Source organism: Gouania willdenowi, chromosome 8 (assembly GCF_900634775.1).
Source record: "Gouania willdenowi chromosome 8, fGouWil2.1, whole genome shotgun sequence".
Classification (NCBI taxonomy): Eukaryota; Metazoa; Chordata; class Actinopteri; order Blenniiformes; family Gobiesocidae; genus Gouania; species Gouania willdenowi.
The window spans coordinates 9,604,403-9,625,051 of record NC_041051.1 but is presented as its reverse complement, the minus strand read 5'-3'; the positions used below and the strand labels follow the sequence as shown (position 1 = coordinate 9,625,051).

Here is a 20,649-nt window from a genome sequence, read left to right as displayed (position 1 = left end):
TTTAAAAAATAATAATAATTTAAGAACTTAACAGAATCAATATCTGTTGTAGAAGCAAAAGTTGACAGTTTGATAAACATACCACTTGTTTTTGATATTGGTACATGAAATGCAGTTAGTTACTAAGGGTGTGCCATCTAAAGAACCTCACGATTCGATTACGATTTAGGGTACTAATATTCGATTAATAACCAAGATGGCGCCACGGATGGTTACCCTGGCTTACTGGTGCGCTCTGTTTTTTCTGTGCTTTAAAAGTGTGTCTGGGAGCTCTTACACTCGCGAAGAGCTCCTAAACATTAGATTAACCACCCCCATGGATCTACTACCAAGAACGTGTTATTGCATGCCTTATTTTTATTTTATTTTTTATTTATTCTATTCTATTGTTTGCTATTGCACCTTTTTTAAGCACCTGTAAGCCAAAGCAAATTCCTAGTTGTGAATTCTGTTCATCAACAATGGCAATAAACATTCTGATTCTGATTAATAAACAATTATTCAGGATTGTTTTGTGGCTATTTCATACTTTAAAACAAGGTACATGTGTCAGTATCCATTAACTCATTCAGTGCCAGCCATTTTCAGATTTTCTACCCCCCTCAGTGCCAGTCGTTTTTGATCATTTTGACTGATTTTAAAGACCCACAGAATATTTTCTACTATGACTAACTGAAATCTGACACCAGATTCTGAAAGATTGAAGCCTCTACTGTCATCAAAAAACAATTTGTTTCTGGCTAGTTTCGTTCTTCTGTAATCAGCCGTTGAATAGAGCAAGTTTTACACAAATCTTCAGTTTCAGAGCAAAAAGCTGAGAAAACAGCCTTTTTCTAAAAAAAAAAAAAAAAAACCTGTCAGTGACTAAAGCTATTTTTTTGCTTTAGTGACAACTCTAACATCTGAACATTGTTTCCTTATATAAAACAAAATGTATTTTGGCGTTCCTCCAAGTTTTTCTCCCGTCAGTCTGCACACACGCAACTTCCTCTTCCTCCCGGACATACAGAGTGTCACTGCGTTCCCTGTTTTTTTAATCGTTTGATCTCACCATCGCCACATTATCCATGAGTTCTACACATGCTCTGGTCGAGTGTGCGCTGCTGGGAACGTCAACTCTCGTACGTAGCGCCATTTTCTGTTTCGTAAACGCCTTTCCTCCTCTCCCTCTTAGCTCTGCTGAGCACGGATGATCTCTCATCCAAAGGTGCGCTGCTACCTCCTACGTGTCACCTATTATTTTGCTATCTGGCTCACAGGCTGGGGGTATTTTTTAATTTCTATTTTTTTTTCTTTTTTTTTCTTTTTTTTTTTTTTTTTTGGAAGTCAAACAATACAAGTAGAAACACTAAATATATATATACAGTATATAAAACAAAAGGAGTGTGTGTGCACCAGAGCTGAGGAGGAGATGAATAAGAATTTTTTTTTTTTTGTACACCTTGAAATTATTGTTGTTGTCACTGAGAGTTGACACTTACTTCTGGAACAAAGTGGCAGCTGGCCTAAGCTTTTATTTTGGCAATTTTATTTATGCAAGTTATTTCTTGTACAGTAAGTTTTTATTTGTTTAGCATGAAGAAATGTTACCTTGTGTTTTAAGTTTACCTTTGTGTGATTCCATCATTGGAATCAATTTATTTAAAATGTACTTATACAAACTGTATTGTTTTGATGCCATAATTTGCTTTAGCACACTGTGCATTGTATCAATTTTTGAATCGAGAATCGGTTAAAACGAGAATCAATTTTGAATCGAATCGTGACCCTAAGAATCGAAATCAAATCGTGAGACACCCAAAGATTCACATCCCAAGTGACATGCAAAAGTTGAATCGTATCAGATTTATGGCAATGTACACCCCTCGTGTGGACTATTCTGTTTGTGGCCAAAAGTGTGTGAAAGTTTTTAACATGATATAGCGACTTCAGGCAATCAGGCCAATGAGACATAGCACCACCAACAATGCCAATATGTGTGATACACCAGTGTAAAGCTAGTCGCTATTTGAATATCTTTAAGTATCAAACAAGCTTTATGGCCACGGTGGAGGGTAAATTGGGTCATATAATTCACTGTTGACTGGCACATCAAGCTGAAGCAGTTTGAGAGGAAACAGGGCAAGGGGGTCTGTTTGCCTTCGACTGTTGACTGAAGTGGAAACATGCAATGTGGTTTTTGTTTGGTCCACGCTCACGTTTTCACACAGAAACTAACAGAATCTGACCCAGTTATCTGAGGACACGGGGTTTTATAGCCATAGAGGACGGAAAATAAAAAGGCTTTTTATTGAGCCTGTTCCTGGCAGTAATCCTATATGTTGTTACCTGAAGTGACGTATTTAGGATTATTGGAGCTCAGACATTTGGGTTTTCAGCAAAACATAGAAATTCAAAGTTTAACAGCCTAAAAGCCCTGAGGAGGACTGTGAGGACATATTTGTAGCCATTGGGTATTAAATCCTTATCTGAGACTTTTTCTAATTCATCACCAAACCGTACATACAAGCGGACTGTTTTGTTGTTTTGGGCCTAAGTTTTTTAGTCTGATGTTAACAGGTTACATCGCTTTCATGTTTTCTTGTTGTTTTTTTATTTTTAAAATAAAAATGTTAGTCCAAGTTATTCCACTATCACACTGAGACTGGGATTAGACTTTGGAAGCTAATGCCAATGTCTTAATCAGCCAATTATTCTAATTTTCTCTCACAAATATTCTTGTTTGGCAGCTTTCCACATTATTAAACTCACAAAGGTCCACTGATCACCTTGTTCAGAAACAAACAAAACAATTCTAACAACAATGCTTGTGGTAATGCAAATAAGTTTGTGTAAAAATGACAAAAACTTAGAAAGTTACCACTACATTGATGTACCGAGCCCTATTTCTTTTTAATTATGTCATCTAACATAAAATCTCAGTCTCCTATGAACAGATAAAGACTACTAACTATACTAACTAACTAGTGATGAACAAGCTAACAATGGAGCGTTGTTTAACAGATGAGTAATCACATTAACAGACACACACATACATGCTCTGGCCCTGGCAAGCTTTTGTGTGTTTCTCGCCCGCATGTATTTACTAAGGATGTCCCGATACAACTTTCTCACTTTCGATGTGATACCGATATTGCAGCCTTGGGTATTGGTCGATATCGACCCGATAAGATATCAACACGAATCATACCTACTTTTATTATTTATTTTGTAGTGTGGAATGTTAGAAAAGGCTTGATCCAGTGATGTTACTCAAACAGAGAACAATAGTCAACGACTCAAGTTCACTTCAGTTATTTTTTGATTGAGGGTGGGGACAAAAACAACAAAAACTTATCGGAGCGCTTATATTGAAGATTTCAGATGCAGTCTGATAAAATCCGATATTGGTTTTCTGGCTGATATCGGACCGATATCAATATTGGATTGGGACAACCCTAATATATATTGAAGATTTTAGATGTAGTTCGTTAAAATCCAATATTCGTTTTCTGGCTGATATCAGACCGATATCTGATATCAATATTGGATTGGGACACCCCTAATATATATTGAAGATTTTAGATGTAGTTCGTTAAAATCCAATATTCGTTTTCTGGCTGATATCAGACCGATATCCGATATCAATATTGGATTGGGACACCCCTAATATATATTGAAGATTTTAGATGCAGTTTGTTAAAATCCAATATTCGTTTTCTGCCTGATATCGGATCGATATCCGATACCAATATTGGATCAGGACACCCTAATATATATCTGAGATATTAGATGCAGTCCGATATCAATTATTGTGCAGATTCTGACGAAATGTGACGTACTTTACCTTCTGAAATGGAAAAAGCTGTATGACACAGACAAAACCCTCACTGATATGTTTTGGGACAATATTAGGACAATATTTTGAGATTCAAGATATAGAAAATAACATTATCGCGTATAGCAATCCTTTTTTATTTTCTTATTATTTTGTATTAAAACACTTTTTAGGAGTCATCACTGCTTTTGCTGCTTCTCAGAAACAGCATGAAAAGCTCAGTTAGATAGATTTCTGAGTGCGTCCTAAGCCAGCCCTTCCCCTAAACAAGCCACACTACAGAACTCACTCACACGTGCTGTCCCTTAACAATGACACACATTGTGCAGCTGTTTGTAAATAAATGTGCCTGTGTGGCATTTTTCATCAGCAAATCTAACCCAGAAGGGTTTTTTTGGTAAGACTTTACTTTAATTCAAAATATCGAAATTGATCCCATTAATTATCATTTTGAGAAGAAATATCGAGATATGAGTTTTGTGTTATATCGCCTAGCCCTAGATAATATCACACCTTTATACTCTATTTTTTCACAACTAATTAATATCTAGCGGTAGCAAGTGTAGCAAACGGCTAGATGTAAAATCTACATTTTTGTTATGTATAAATAAGAAATTAAATGCAATAGTTACATCCATTGACCATATTAAACATGTTTGGCACAATTTCTGGAAGTTTAATAGCCAGTAATGACATTTAAATAAGAATGTAATGATTCACTCAACTCCCGATGCGATTCGATTCAAGATACTGGCTTCACGATACGATTCTCTGACGATTTATTTTACAAAATGGGACTGTAGACAAATGATGAGTGAAAAATATTTCTTTATTTTTTGGGGGGGGGGAAAAACTAGATAATACTGTACTATTTTTCTTTTATTTTTCATTGTCAAAAGAATCCCTTGATAAACTATTCAAAACAATGCAATTTAACTAAAAATAAATCTTGAATGAAATAAATAAAGGAATAATTAAAATGAAGAAGAAGCCTATTAATTTAAATTCAGGTTCTATAGTAAACAGTGCAAAACTGAATAATAGTTCTATTTCTTTTTAAAAGTGCAACTGAAAATGTATTTTGTGCCTTAACAATTGGACTTTAAAAAAAAAAAAACAGTCATTGCACTGTATTTAGGTCAGATATTTGTTTGGACCAGCATTGGGCGCTGGTAACCCAGTGGTCGGTTGGCATGCAGATATTCTTGCAGTGAAGAAGAGATGCTATGCGTTAGCAGACAGAACTAATAGAAAAACGGATATTCACATATTAATGCAGATATTTTTTCGGTGCTAAAGGGGTAAGGAATAATTTATGAACATGTTGCAGAGTAGAAGGCGGCCAGAAAGAAAGTAGTAGCAGATTCCGCCCGCCGCCAACACTTTAACAAAAGCGATTCAGTTTTCACAGTATTGATGTGAATACCTATGAATCGATTTTTAACTGCCTTACGATTAATCGTTACATCCCTACATCTAAATATCAAAAGCTGACGAAATGATGCTGAAACAAAACAGAAATGTATAAACTATTGCTGAGGTAATAACGTGATAAAAGGTAAACTCTGAAACAGAATTGGGGGAAATGTGAAATGGAAAATCAGAGGTGCTACTCTGATTTTGCAAGGCTTTGCATTGAACCTATTTGTAAGGGACCCTTTTTAATGTATTTATTTCGAGCTAGGCAACAAAAAAAACATGGAAATACATTCTGTGCAAATCAAGTCTGTATCTGGCTTAATTTTACTTGTAATACAACTTGTGTTTACATTGCAATATAAAAAGGGTATGCTAAACAACTTTATGATTCATAAACTAGTATTTTTAATTTATAATTAATTAGCCATTCAATGTCATGTAATCAAACACTGACAGGCTAAAGGTTTTTGGCAGCAGTATTTTGCCCTACTACAGTACTTGTCTGCAGCTTATTGATTCCTAGTGTAGTTGCTCTTTTCGAGGGCTGAACAATTTTGGAAAATAATCTAATTGCGATTTTTTTTCCTCAATATTGCGATTTAATACGTGATTATTGTTTCAAGGGCCTTTTGTCATGTGTTTTTTAATGAACACAAGCAATGAATCAATCTGTTTTATAATAAACCATTTCAGAATAATTTAAACTTTAAAAATATAAATTTTAAGGCACAGATTACAACAATAAAGCAAACAAATCTGTGGCTTTACCTCTTCAACATATCTAACTAACTTCACGTTTAATGAAACATGTACTTAACAGGACAGTCTATAAATCAGTAAAATAAACAGATAAATAAATAAAGCTTACTAATATCCAGTCACATACTAAAGTGCAGGAAAAGTAAGGAGAACTAATATCTGCTTTAACCAATTGGACGTTATTTAGGTAAATCAAACTCCCAACGAACTTAAAATAAATTATTACTAACAAAAACAATTAGAAATTAGAAAATTGCATTTTATGATATCGCAATAATATCACAAATCCAGTTTATTACGCGCTGTGTGAATAAGATGTGACCTGTGCACCTGTCCTTTTTTCATACTGTAGACTCCGTAGCTGGTGGGCGTAGGCGCACCATGGCCCAGACCCTCCAGATGGCGATCCCGAACTTTGGCAACAATGTTTTAGAGTGTCTGAATGAGCAGCGACTGCAGGGGCTCTACTGTGACGTGTCTGTGGTGGTCAAAGGTCATGCATTCAAGGTATTCATCTGATCATCTTATGTTTTATTCAAACTGGCAACAATGGGCACAATCCATGAAACTGTGTAAACTCTATATCAAATTGTTACCTTTTTTTTTTTTTAATGTAAAGGGTTTTACCTATTTGTGTCTTGCCTCAGGCTCATCGTGCTGTCCTGGCTGCAAGCAGCTCTTATTTCCGGGATCTTTTTAGCAGCAGCAGCAATAATGGAGGGGGTAACAGCAGTGAGACAAGCCCAACCATAGTGGAGCTCCCCCCGGCTGTGCAGCCTCAGAGCTTCCAGCAGATCTTGGCGTTCTGCTACACAGGTCGTCTCAGCATGACTGTGGGCGACCAGTTCCTCCTCATGTACACGGCTGGTTTCCTGCAAATTCAGCAAATCATGGAAAAAGGCACGGAATTCTTTCTCAAGGTAAAGTTGAAAAAGAATAATATCAAAATAGTGATAATATGAAAATAAACTGCATGAGTTGGGAAAAAAAGGAATTATTAAATTTATTTACCAAAAAGTTTAAGGCAGGATTCAGTGAAGAACCGCCAAGCTCGGAAAAGCATTAACTGTGCACACCTCTACGGTGTACACTTTAGGACATCCTCAGGTATCAGGAAAACCTCTGTTATTTGTCAGACCAAACGGACTTATGACTCAGCAAAACCTTCATCGAATTTAACACGGCGTCACTTATCAAAACAAGCGTGGTCAAATAGCAAGGCATCAGGCTTCAAAATAAAAGTAATCAGACTCATCGGCCTCAGGCCTTAAAATATGACATGGCATTTTATTTTGAAGGAACCGAAAGTTTACATGATTACGGATGGGAATTGATAAAAATTTAGCAATTGTGATTCCATTAGTGATACTGCTTTTCGATTTGATTCCTCATCGAATCTCATTGGGTGACAGAATTAAATAATACAAATTGATTTGTTTGCTTTAACTCTTTATTATATTATTTTTGTCTCTTTAATTTCCTGCAGGGATATCAGCTCTCTTTTAATCCACCAGGTATAGATTGTTTTCACTGGATGATAATATATACAAAAGCACTATATGAAATTGATGAATTATTATTATTATTACAACATGACACATTTTGGCTACAAACATTTGAGAATATTTACAGTGCTCCTTTTGAACGTGAACAACTTGATCCAAATCTAATTCAGACATAAAACAAATAATTCTTCTGTAAAAAAGAACATATTAATCAAAAGTACAGCTGCACTTATTGTTATGTATTTAAAAAGTAAAGCTTTAGTTTAGCTTTTTATACAATTCTATAAATGGACCTTCAGAGACGCTGTCCCCGTTGTTACATGTGACGCCGTGTGTGTGTGTGAATGTGTGAAAGAGCAAACTAAAGACAACGATCAGTAGCAGTCCATCTCCCGTGTTTGATTACTTGAGGACATAAACTGGCAACGTGGTGTGTGTTTTTATGGAAGTTTGTTGTTTTCTGAAGAAAAGTCCGTGCAAGAAGCAACTTTTGCATGGGTGTGCATAACCCAGAAGTGACTAGCGTAGCAACAGGGATGCTACAAACACAGCACGGAGGACAGTGCTGCTGCGGGTGGAGGACGTGGATTCTCCGCGGTGGACAGCAAACAACTATATGGTGAAGGAGCTTCACTTGGTGCTAGCATAAACACAATATACAGGACCTGGAGGAGTTTATCGGTACTTATCTGCGACGTAAGAGGAACCGATAAGTGGAAATGACAGACAGGCAAACAAACAATTCCTAGGAATTGTATTACTGGGAACCGGTTCTCAGAAAGAACCGGTTTTTGATTCCCATCCCTACACATGATGAAGTAAGTTGAAATGCCGTTCTTTCCTTTTATTTTTTAAAAGTGAAGATATATCAACCTATTGTTTGATTAATGAATACCTAGTTAAATTAAACATTGATACATCTTAACCTTTACAAATAATTAAATAAAATAACAACTTACTGCCGTGTCAGAAGCAGCACATATCGATGATGTCATGTGTATTTTCGTGTGTGTATGGTGAAAGCTGTATTTTAGAACGGCTTTTTTTTTTTGTGAGGCCATTAGATTTTACAGCGATTTTGTGAGTCATGAGTCCGTTTGGGCTGACAAATGACAGAGGTTTTCCTGATACCTGACATCTCACTCTGATACCTGAGGATGGCCTAAACTATACACCATATACCTCAATAAAGTCCTTTTTATTATGATTTAAGAAATCCAAACTATTTGCCTTTAATGGGAAAACTTTATGAAACATGTTTTAGCAATTGTTATACAACAGTTAGTTCTGACCACGTAATTTGATTCCATATAGGCGATATTGCTATTTTCTGCATCGCCAAAATAGAAAATTCGATATATCTCAATATATTGCCCAGCTCTACTCAAAGAGTAACTAAACCCCTGCTTTCTCCTGACCTGCCACTTAGAGGGAAATTCAAAAAATGCCTTGATTATGGGCGGGGCTCCTGGAGCAGTTAAGACACTCCCAGTCTATACTATAAAATGTTCAATGAACAATCTATGCTATGCTAACTAGCTACTCATTATTCAATTTATCTCTATATTCACTCTTCTCTCAATCCAACCTACTCACCACAGATTGTAGAGCCCGTAGGTGCTAGTTTTTAATAAAAGGGGCGGTGCTAACAGTGCTTGTTTGTGACACAAGATGGTCCCAAAACATCACATGATCTTGTTCTCAGCCAATAGCAAAAATCAATTATAATAGCCTAGTTTCAACCCATAGAGGGCAGTCACTATGACATTCTACAACTAAATATGTTAAATTAAAATACTTTGACTAAAATGTTGAGAGTTGGACCAGGATCAATCAACAGCACTACATCATACCCAAATACATTTCTATTCACCAGAAAAAGGTGGTTTTGGGGTTCAGTTTCTCTTAAATGTATATATTGTGAACTAGCATCATACTAAATGTGACCTTTTGTTTCTAGGTTTCCTCCCCCAGTTGTGACTCCCAGGGCCTAAATGTAGAAGACGCTCCTCCCTCGGAGCCACAGAGCCCAGTAACTCAGACCAGTAACGGTGCAGCCCGACCAGGGTCCTGCGTTACACCCCTCCCTCTGGTAGCACGGGTGAAGACGGAGCAGCCGACCAGCCAACCAGAGGCAGCCACTCCTTACTCTGTAGTGTGCACTCCTGTAGCCAAACGACTATGGGAGGGGGGCAGCAGCAGAGATGGAGTCGTGGTTGGCGCAGGTGGAGGAGGAGGAGGAGGAGGAGCCCGAAAGGCGGCCCGTTATTCCCAGGAGGTTGCCCGGAGCAGTGCTATCCAGACCTCAGGAGCCCTGGGACTGGCTATGGGTATGGGGGCTACCGCTGCCACCCTGGCAGGGTTGGTCACCAGTGGTGGGATGACTGGGAATGCTAGCACCAATGGGAGTACAGCAACAGGGCTGGGGCTGTCAGAGGGAGCTAGTCCTGGGACGCTGAGTACCTACGCCAGCGACTCACCCATCAGCTACCACGATGACGAAGAGGAGGAGGAGGGGATGGACGAATGTGCCGAAGAACAGTACAGGCAGATCTGCAACATGTATACTATGTACAGTATGCTCAACATGGGTGCTACAGGTAATGGACTGGACTTTAGAGAAATTATAAAACATCATTTATAGCTGCAGGTTGAGTTTTAAATTTTACCAGTTGAAGATTTTAGTAAGACTTTACTTGAAGTTTTATACATAAGGCTGACATTACGCTGTCATTAGCAGTAATAAGGTGTCATGAAGGCCGTTGAAGGATCTAGTGGGGTTAGGGCAGAGGTGGGAAACTTTTATCACAGCGGGGCTTCAAAAAAGTGAATTTCTGATCTGAGAACCACATTATCAACACTCATGTCAGCATTTTAGAATAATGAGCAATCTGAGCATTAATACAGGAAAGAACAAGTTTGTGTTGTCATTGCGGGCCTATACTACAAAGCTAGATAGTTATATCCTGGATTTAGCTCTGTTAGCGGGCTGCACCTAACCAAACATTGTCAGTCAGACAGAAGCTGTCCTACGAATCCCAGAGGTGAAGATTACAACGTCAGACCAATCACAATCACGGAGAAACTGGAGAGCAACTTGCGTAACAATTGAGGAATAATACTTTAAAAATATGAAGAATTAAAATCCAAAAACAACACTGTTGCTGCAGGAAAAGCAGGAATAGATGAGTGTTGATGCTTAAATTAGTGAGAATAAACAGACACTCTAATCAGTTTCATTTTCACTTTTACCTTGTCTGTGGCTCTAATGCTGCATTCATACAGCTCAGACTACATCATAAGGTGGAATATATTTGTATTTTATATTATCTTGCAGCACTGTGGCTCTCAGCGTCTCCACAGAATACATTAATTAATTAATTAATTTATGGGTCTGAAAGCACCTGATGCACGCAGGTTTTATCAGCTGACTAATGAAGGTCAGTCCATCAGATAAAAACTTCTATGTAAATGAAAAGATTGCATCGATGTCTAAATATTTTCTTTCTGTCAGTGTCACATCAGATTCACACAGAGACGTGTTCACAGAAGGCTCCACCTCTTATTGGACAGGTTGTTTTTTGAGAGAACTGATTGGTCAGAAGGCTAGACTTTAGTACTCACTCAGATCTTATCCAGAAAAAAACCTGGTCTTGACCCGGTTAGTCGTTCAGAATAAGTTACCATGGTAATTTAGCCCCGTAAGACGTTAGCTAGCTTTGTAGGACAGCAAACACTGAATATAATGGAAGTTAGCGCGATAAGAAGGGATCTAGCTTCGTAGTACGGGCCCTTCATGTGTTTTTGGTGTAATTTATTGTTTTGTTGAGTTTTTTGTGGTTGTTTTGGGTAATTTTGCACTTGCTGTTCTTTTCTTGGGTGTTTTTACTGTCATTTTACGTGTTTTTGAAGTCATGTAGTGTATTTTCTTCTCATTTCCTTTGTTTTTGTTGTCATTTTTTGTGTATTGTTTTTTTGTGTCATTTTGTAATTTTATAAATTTTTTGTCATTTGGTGTTGGGTTTTTGTTGTTGTCGTATGTTGTCCAGTGTATATTTCTGTAATTTTGTATATGTTAACTTATTTTGCGCATTTACTTCAGGGGCCGCCAGTTGCCCATGTCTGGGTTAGGGTAACAAAGGACACTTTATTGACAGAACTTCATTATATCTTTTCATGCTAATGGCAGGTGTCATGTCATTATGACAGCGTAATGTCGGCTTTTATGTATAAAACTTCAGGTAAAGTGTTACCAATGTTTCTTGACTCTGAGCTGTACAGAACCTTCTTTCTGATTCAGATTGTCGTGTCACTCCAGCTGCTGGCGAGCGTGTCGAGGCTCTTCCAGATCACACCGAGACCCGAGGTCGGATGCGAGGACGAGATCTCACGTGTCTGCCCGCAGAGCTCATCGCTCAGATAGGCAATCGCTGTCATCCTAAACTGTACGAAGAAGGAGATCCAGCTGAGAAACTTGAGTTAGTCTCTGGTAGGTAATGTATGCTTGTGTATGTAATATATACGCAGTTGTTTTGTTTATTAATTGATTTAAAAAGAAACAAGAGAAAAAAATCAAATAAAACTAATTCCTTGGTCATTGAATTTATTTGATAGAATTAAATTATGGTGTAATTTTCAATATATAATAACTTTATTTTAGTTTACAGTTGTTAATATTGTTCAGAGGTGAAATAGGCCTCAAACATGTTGAAGATGTATTTAATCAAAAATTGTATAAAGTGGTTTTGTTTCACCCATAATTATTTAATGAATTCATTGCTCATTTAACGTATTTGATATTAAAAAAAATATTTGCGTAATTTTTACACTCGATCGTAACAAGTTAAGATTTTTACAAAATAACCCTATTTATTTTAGTTGTTAATATTGTTAAGAGGAAAAATGGGCCTCAAACAGGCTAAAGATATATTTAATCAAAAGACAAATGGCAAAACATATATTAAATCATGAAAAATTATATAATGAATAAAACTAATTAATTGCTAATTTAGCTTAATTAATAAAATAAAGTCTATGGGTGATTTTTGACTCACTTGATCATAACAAGTTACTGCTTTATTAACTCCATTAATATTGATCACAGGTAAAATAGGTCTTTCTATGGGTATAATAGGTCAAAGACTAATACAGTATTGTAATATTTACGAGGGTGCCATGTGTGTTTTTTGCCTTCCAACAATTATCCATACATTAATAACCTTGGCAATTCCTCAAAACCACATATTGAGTCGTATAATAAAGGTAACTTGAAGCTTTGGATGCCATCAGATCAAAGCAACACACTTTCCACAACATAAATTTCCTCAGGTGACAAAGTTTGGCACTGACATGTAGGGCTGAAATTGTAAATGCACATGTGACTGCGTGTGATGATATCTTTAAAATGATTGATGGGAACACACTGAATACGTTTAAAGACAGGAAAACAAACTTTAAATGATGAATATGGTGGGAGAGATTGGAATATGAATGTATTAAGGACAGTGGTGGCTCCTGACAAATTTATCGGAGGGGGGGCAACTGTTCTGATGATGACTAAGGTGACCCGTTATATGAGAAAATGAATAGGCAGCAAAACAATTGCCACATCTTGTTATTTTCTGGTCAACTTTACCTTCAAGTATCTTTGAACATGGACGGATATGCTTGCTTTACCAAAAGGGACTACATATAAGTCAAAATCATTAAAAGTATGTATTTAGAGTTTTTTAAAGTAATTGTTTTAATAACAAATAGTTTATATAAATTATAATAAAGTGGTAGTGCATTCAGATTGCTCAACATTGCACAAACAATTCTGTGTTTGCAGAAACAAAGTAAATACAGTATATGTACAGATTGCCATATCGGTAACAACATTTTAAAGATTTTATGCTGCTTAACTATCTTTAAGTGCAAATGAAAGTTTACGCATTCGACAGTGAACTATAAATACAAATATACGGTAATATCTAGCCAATTGTGCATGCGTGTGTGTGAAATCAATGTAAGAGACGCGACTTGAAGCAAACTTCTGTCAACCCGACTTGTGTGATTCCCTAACTAGGTCCTGCATGACATTGTTGCTCATAGTTGAAAAATTTGAACTTTTCAATCCACAACTCCCACATCCTTCACTGTCTGTGGAGCCGAGGCAGTAGCCCCTCCCTCCGCTACAGTGAGACGGTGTCACTACGTTACTTGATGAGGCGGGCTAGGATGTAGTGATAGGCCGATACATCGGCAGGCCGATTTTTGCGTTTTTCACGCATATCGGCATTAGCCGATATGCGTTCGTTGATCTGCATTATTTCTACCTCACCTTTTGTTAATTTCAATAAATGTTCCTTTTCTTAAAATTGAGACTTGCACCATTTGTTATAATCATTGTGTATTTTTATGATGTAAATTGAGGGAGCAAATGTAATATCAGCTCAAGAAAATTGGCAGTCCGTATCGGTCATCGGCTAAGGCTAATGGGGAAAAAAAAAATCAGTATCGGCATCAGCCCTGAAAAATTCATATCGGTCTATCCCTACTAGGATGTGTCGGTTCTCGCTCACCTCATTGTTTTGACAACGAACCGCTAGCCTGTAGCTCTCATCCAGCTGTGGTATGGTGTCTGCCTTGCTCCCATCAGGGTGAAACGGTATGTAGGTGTAGCAGAATAATGTGTTAGCTGCTTCGCAGCCTGCTAACCAGGTTTTTCGCTCATAGGTACGCGTTAGGTTTGACGAAATCACGTTAGTGCGAGCCTTCCCAGAAACCATAAGAAATGCATTGTATTGACTGAAATTAGAAAAAAAAATGATTTTACATGAGTCTATAAGAGCAATCTGGACATTTTTCAATTGACTGAGGTCACCCAAAAGGGGCGGTACTTCATGGAGCACAGCTAGGGTTGCCAACTCCCTACAAAAAAAATAAGGAACACCCCTGCCCAACAGCAAGGACCCCCCCCCCCGGCACAACTCCCACCCAAATCCACCATGTAACCCCCCCCCCCCTCCTTCCATGGAATACACAGAAATAAATTGTTGTTACAACATTTATCTATTTATTGCACTGGAAAAAATATAATTTCTGTAACAGAAATTATTCTGAATAGTTCTAAAAGCTTGTAAAATGTGCAAACTAGCAACAAAACAAAAAAAACAGAAACAAAAAGTTTTTCCTTTAAATAATGAATTGTCCTCGTGTTCTAAAAACAGTGGGATATGAAGACTGAATGTGCAAAATGCAAAAAAGGTTTCTCTTAAGAAAAAATAGTCCTCTTTAACTTAAAACAGTGTGCAATACAGGACTGTTAATGTACAAAATGGTAAAGACAATTTCAAAGAACCATTGCACTGTGCCAAAAAAAACCTTTTTACCTGAAATGCCTGGAATGTTCATTTGTATTGAAACAGAAATGTGAATGACCTTGGGATCCTAAGAGCTCAGTGGTACATAACCTACTTTTTCCACTGGTATTTCTTTTGACTTCTTGCTGCAGCAAGGAGCTGTTTGTCTTTCAGTGCTGCAGAGTAAAACTCTGAGCAAGACATGTCATAATTGAGGCTGACAATAAGCTCACTCCTAATAAGTTCAATGGAACATTTGTTCCGCACATCTGTCCATTTGCTTTTCATGAAGGAGAAAATCCTTTCTACAAACCCAGTGGAAGATGGGATGCTGAGGACAAAGGATACAACAGCCTGAATGTTGGGGAGATCAGTTGCCTGAAGAACTTGCATCCACCTCTCTGCTGTTCCCTTGCGTTGCCACTGTTCCTTTTCTTGGGCCACTGTGGTGAGGTGTGCAAGAAGGTTATTTGTGGTCATGCATTCTTCATAGAGGCTGTCCATGGAGATGTTAAGTCTTTCAGAGGAGAAGAAAGGTTGTGTTAGTCATAAATGGTACACAGGCCATAAGGTGGTCAATACAGAAATAAAACACATTTCAGAACTTTATACAGTATTTTGCAGTTTATTTAACTAAATTAATTATATGTGTAGAAAGTTGTGTGTGTATATACATGTATTTATTTGAATATTTCTATGAGTTGTATGGACTTTCATAATCATCAACAATAGTAAAACATGGTTTACATTTGCATTTTGTATCTAACTTACCTATTAACCATGTGAAGCCGCTCAGTGATCTTCTCCATCTCATCAAAAGATATCTTCCCAGACTCTAAAGAGAGGGGCTGCAGGTGAAAAAGCCAGTTTTCCTCTGAAAAGTCAAACCACTTCTGGATGTAACTAATGGCAGTGTTTAAGAAGGCAGTAAACTCCTGCTTGGCAACATCAGCTTCAGATGGTGAGAGATGCTGGAGCCTCTGTCGTGTGAGATAACCGTAGAAACCATCATCTCTTCTCTGAATTAGTCTCCTCAGAAAGGATTCCATGATGCAATAAAGGTCAACAGACGAAGTTACGTTTGTCTCCAGCTTCTTCACCACCTCCTCAAACAAGGACATGATATTACTGCAAAAGAGAAGGTACACTTCTACAATGTCTGCCTCCTCCTCTGGTCCAGGAGCGTCTTTTCTCAACCTCAGCAATGTTTGAAGACGCTTTGGACATTCCTCACCAATGCTAATCAGATATGATTTTAGTGGCATCCAATTTTGGAGCAGGCGGGTGATTGCAGGGTTCAGTGACAGCCATCTGGTCACTACATGGCGCAGGATTTCGTGGAATTCAGTATCACAAAACTCACAGAACTCCTTCAGAGACTCTCTCCTTTTGGCAGAGATGGAGAAGAAGCCATAAACTTTGAGGACAATATTTTCAATATCCACTGAAAGCTGGTCCAGAGCTTTTCTCACTGTGTTATGAATGATATGTGCATGACAGTTGCCACGAAGTATCTCACAGTTGATCTCTTTCAATTTTGTGAAGACAGAATTGTGGACACCATAATTGACATTTGCATTATCAGCACTGAATGCAGACACATGATCAAGGAATAAACCTGTGTTGTCAAGGGAGCTTTGGATTGATCTGACTATTCCCTCTGCAGACTCATCTGGATTTTCTACAAAATCTATTACTTTGTTGACTATCCCATTCTCTGGTGTGAAAAACTGTACAGCCAAGGGAAACATCTTGCGATTGCCTTTGTTTGAGGCATCTGTATGAAGAGAGAATGGTAGTGGATTACCATCTCTTTTTAACTGTTTGATAACAGCTTCTATCGCCTTTGGAGACAGGACATCTTTCACAATTGCCTCAGCTTTTGTCCTCCCACAGGACATCTTCTTGGCAATGTTGGAGTCACTCAGCATTCGGGTGATCAACTTGAGTGCACAGTCGGCTGAGTTATAACTTAAACCATGTTTGACTGTGTGGTACACATGAGCTACCTCTGCAGCAGTCACCTATCAAGAAGGAAAAAAATAAATTATCTTATTAGCCTATAGTCGACGTGTATTACTAAACCCAGGTTAACAAACAGAAGCATATTATATCTACAGAATAACTAATATTCAATAACTCTGTTACAATAATCAATAACTCTGTTACATCAAGGGTTACCAACATGCAATTAATATATATCTGTCTGCACATGAAAATATGCATATGCATATGAAAATATCTATGAAAAGTTTGAACTTATTAGAAATGTATAAGGTCTTTGTGCTCATCAATTAGCCTATCTATGTATTTGTAGTTATTTTTGGAAATACATTTTATGCATTAATCCACCAATTGCAATTATATTCAATAAATCAATCATATTTTATTTATAAAGTATTATAAAATATTAATGATAGCCTACTGTAGACTATCATTAAAGCCTATTGTAATATCGCTGGCAATAACATGCTGAGTCTGACATTTATTCATTGCACGTTTCTATAACCAGAAGTACTTACCACATCTGCCTCTGGAGTTGCCTGATGGACAACAAATCGGTCAAGGCTTCCCCTTGTTTTGTTGGCCCGTTGTCTTTCGACATGTCCAGTACCACTTGCATGCTGTTTCACGTCATGAATGCCACCATGGGCAATTGAAAATACGCGCCGACATATTATGCAGTTTGCTTTATATTCATTGTCATGCACTTTCCCCAGCCATGCGTGATCCTTTTCCCATTCAACTCGATATTTTTGTAAACGTCTTTGTTTCTTCCTGGGAGGTGTAGCACTGTCAGTGCTTGTAGAAGCAGTACTGGTTGGCAAATCTTGTATATTCTCCGAGCCGGTGTCGTCCATGCTGCTTTGTTTTTCTCTGTTTCGCCGACACATCTTCCTTACAAGCAAGTGAGCCTATCTTGACCAATGAGCTGAGTGGGAATGTAAGTGCCCGTATCTCATTGGTGACAACAAAACACAAGAGTAGGAAATTGGCATACCGTGCAGTTTCAAAATAAAACGTCCTCTCTCGTTCATTGATTAATGTTTGCTCATTTTGGCTCTGACAGAAATACGGAACAAATGGCGTTCCTTCTTACTTTAATACGGAACGCATCCATTTTTTTCTAAATACGGAACGATTCCGTTTTTTACGGAACGGTTGGCAACCCTAAGCACAGCCCTGAGCTGATTGGAGAATGACATAGAGAGCAGCTCACAGTGTCTCGAACTGTCACAGCCCTGTAACACTGTGGGAGAATATGATAGAAAAAAATCACTCCTTTTTCCCCCTTGGTGTGTCGTCGCCTGATTGAACAAACCGCCCATGAGTAAGGATGCAACGATGGGCTGGCCAAAAAGAGAGCAAAGGATCGAAATTTGTAATTTATGTAATGCGGAAATAAGTCATGGTGGGTCTGCAAACAAAACACTATCTCATCCGTCACCACACCGCTGAGTATGCAGCAATTGAAGCTAGCAATCAAGCTAATGCTAAGAGCCAGTCAATGAAAAGAGCAAAGCTACTACGAGGAAAAGGATGGAGTTCATGGCATTGCAGTTAAAACAACAAGTTTGTATTATTTTAAAGGCTTTTTAAAGATAAGTGATCGGCCAGAAAATTGCAGTGCTCCCCTAAAACATAGTAGTTTTTGCAAAAAAAGAAAACACAAACTTCCTGACAATAACACTGCTGTTTTGTTGTTTACACGTGTGCTCTTCTGTTTAGGTACTTCAGTGTATATATCACGAGCCCAGCTAATGAACTGTCATGTGAGCGCTGGGACCCGACACAAGGTGCTGCTGAGGCGACTGCTGGCTGCTTTCTTTGACAGGTTTGCTCCTTTTCTCCCTCTGCTAACTTCTACTGGTGTAACTTTCTGTTTTTACCAATTCATGCTGCTTAGTTACCATAGGCTGTTTATAACCTGCTGAAGTTTCAAGTCGACTCTATTTCCTTTGATGTATCAGGAATACTCTGGCGAATAGCTGTGGAACAGGCATCCGTTCATCCACCAATGACCCCAGCCGCAAACCACTGGACAACCGGGTGCTGCATGCAGTCAAATGTAGGCATTATGTGCATTTTTTCTTGCATGTGCCGTTATTTTAATTGTTATTCAGACCCAGCCAGTGGGTCTGGAAGCAAATTTAGGACAAATAAAATCCCCAAAATGATAGAATAATCCATAGTAAATTACAGCATCTATACTCTTTGGAAACGGTCAAAGATCTGTATTAAATAGAGGCTGGATTGCAAGTTTGTTCAAACTATTTATTTCATTTTTAATAAAATTGTAATAACCTTAGATTTGGATTAAAACCACTTGAATAAGAAACCCCTTCTAAAACTTACTTCATTTCATAAATGTAAAATTGTTTTTGTTTTTTAAAGGGCTTAAATTACTACAAAAGACGTCCCAAAGCACTTTACTATTTCCACCACATTCACTTATTTACAATAACATTCACACACCAATGGGACGGAGCTTTCAGTAAAGAGTAGGAGACAATGAGAAAATCGTATTTCATATGATAGCAGGGCTTTAAACTTTTGCCTATTTTATTTAACTTTTCTTTTGCATAGCATCTTAAAATTATAATGGACTTATGGCCCTCATTCATCAACCTCATTCATGTGAATTCATGATTCTTTGATTTATGATTATTAAAACAACTTGCATTGCATTAAAGAACAAAACTAGTACATTGCTTGTCGGAAGCATGTATTCATATAGTGAGAGCTTAAGTAGAGTTGTCAATTATGGCCAAATGAGTGTGTTTGAAGGTTGGATGTACATACTCTGTACTCTGCAGTGTTATAAAGGGGTATATTTGTAGGTGCAAAGTAAAATAGCGTGTGCAATTTCCCTGGTATAATTCTATGGAACATGCTCATGATAAATGGAAAATTAAAGTTTGCACCAATGTTCGCTGGACTTGAGCAAATGGATAATAAATGTCATCCCCATCCTTCGGCAAGGAAAAACTCAAAAAACCCAGTGGGAAAATTAATTACACATGTACATCCAAGGTGCGCATTAGGTTATAAACATGTGATGATAATATCAGCCTTTATAAAGCCGTGTTCACGGAGAAATGTGCATGTTTCGCTGTTCGCTTTGGCAGCCGCTGCCATTGCCTGCCAATAACTTCCGGGAACTATTGAGTCTATTTCATACTTCCGTTGTCACAACTCTCTCTCTAAAGAGCTCTGTGTGTGTGCGGCATGTACATTTAAGGTGCGCATTAGGTTATAAACACGTGGTGAAAATATCAGCGTTTATTATGCTGTGTTCATGGAGAAATGTGCATGTTTACACAGACTTTGCTGGTATGTGTTCACTGTACAGAGCCAGAGATGCCCCTCCCCCCTCTTATGTAAACCCGCGTTCAAAATAACATGAAAATAGACGTTTTGCAACACCAAGTAAGTCCAAAATGATGGATGCACACACTCGGGCTATGTGCAAGCTGTTAAAAAAGGTTCAGGTCGAACAGACACTGCATCAGGGAGATCAGCACGCACACGCATGCAGAATTTTATAGATAGATAAAATGAATTTAAAAAAGCCCACGCTATGACTGATACCACTTTTTTGGTTTTCCTTTCATGGAATACAGATAATAAACTCTGCTACCGAGCAGGAGTGCATAGGTTCAACCAGTGCACACACACACACGGAACGCAATGCTGCTATGCTTATTTAAACTTTTACAAATGTGCTGCAGTAATGAGTAATGTGATTAATTATAGGTGAAATTGGCTGAATGCATAATAAACACAGACAAGGGACAACATTTTG

The 20,649-nt window shown here is 37.9% G+C and overlaps 1 protein-coding gene and 1 long non-coding RNA gene across 4 annotated transcripts in view; one reads left to right on the top strand and one right to left on the bottom strand.

The window, feature by feature from the left end:
• Window positions 1-20,649, top strand: part of nacc1a (nucleus accumbens associated 1, BEN and BTB (POZ) domain containing a) — a 30,430-nt gene that overhangs the window by 7,237 nt on the left and 2,544 nt on the right. For 2 of the 3 annotated variants that reach the window (XM_028455986.1, XM_028455987.1), the window contains exons 2-7: window positions 6,348-6,502; window positions 6,643-6,915; window positions 9,461-10,100; window positions 11,801-11,989; window positions 18,573-18,678; window positions 18,815-18,912. In XM_028455986.1, the coding sequence (XP_028311787.1) occupies window positions 6,377-6,502; window positions 6,643-6,915; window positions 9,461-10,100; window positions 11,801-11,989; window positions 18,573-18,678; window positions 18,815-18,912 (1,432 nt within the window). In that variant the 5' untranslated portion in view covers window positions 6,348-6,376. The remainder of the gene's footprint in view (window positions 1-6,347; window positions 6,503-6,642; window positions 6,916-9,460; window positions 10,101-11,800; window positions 11,990-18,572; window positions 18,679-18,814; window positions 18,913-20,649) is intronic. The other variant, XM_028455988.1, reaches the window with a different exon arrangement.
• LOC114468876 (uncharacterized) lies at window positions 15,267-15,867 on the bottom strand. The gene is made up of 2 exons (XR_003674686.1): window positions 15,615-15,867; window positions 15,267-15,360 (listed from the first exon to the last, which is right to left on the bottom strand). It is a non-coding gene; the product is annotated as an uncharacterized LOC114468876 (long non-coding RNA).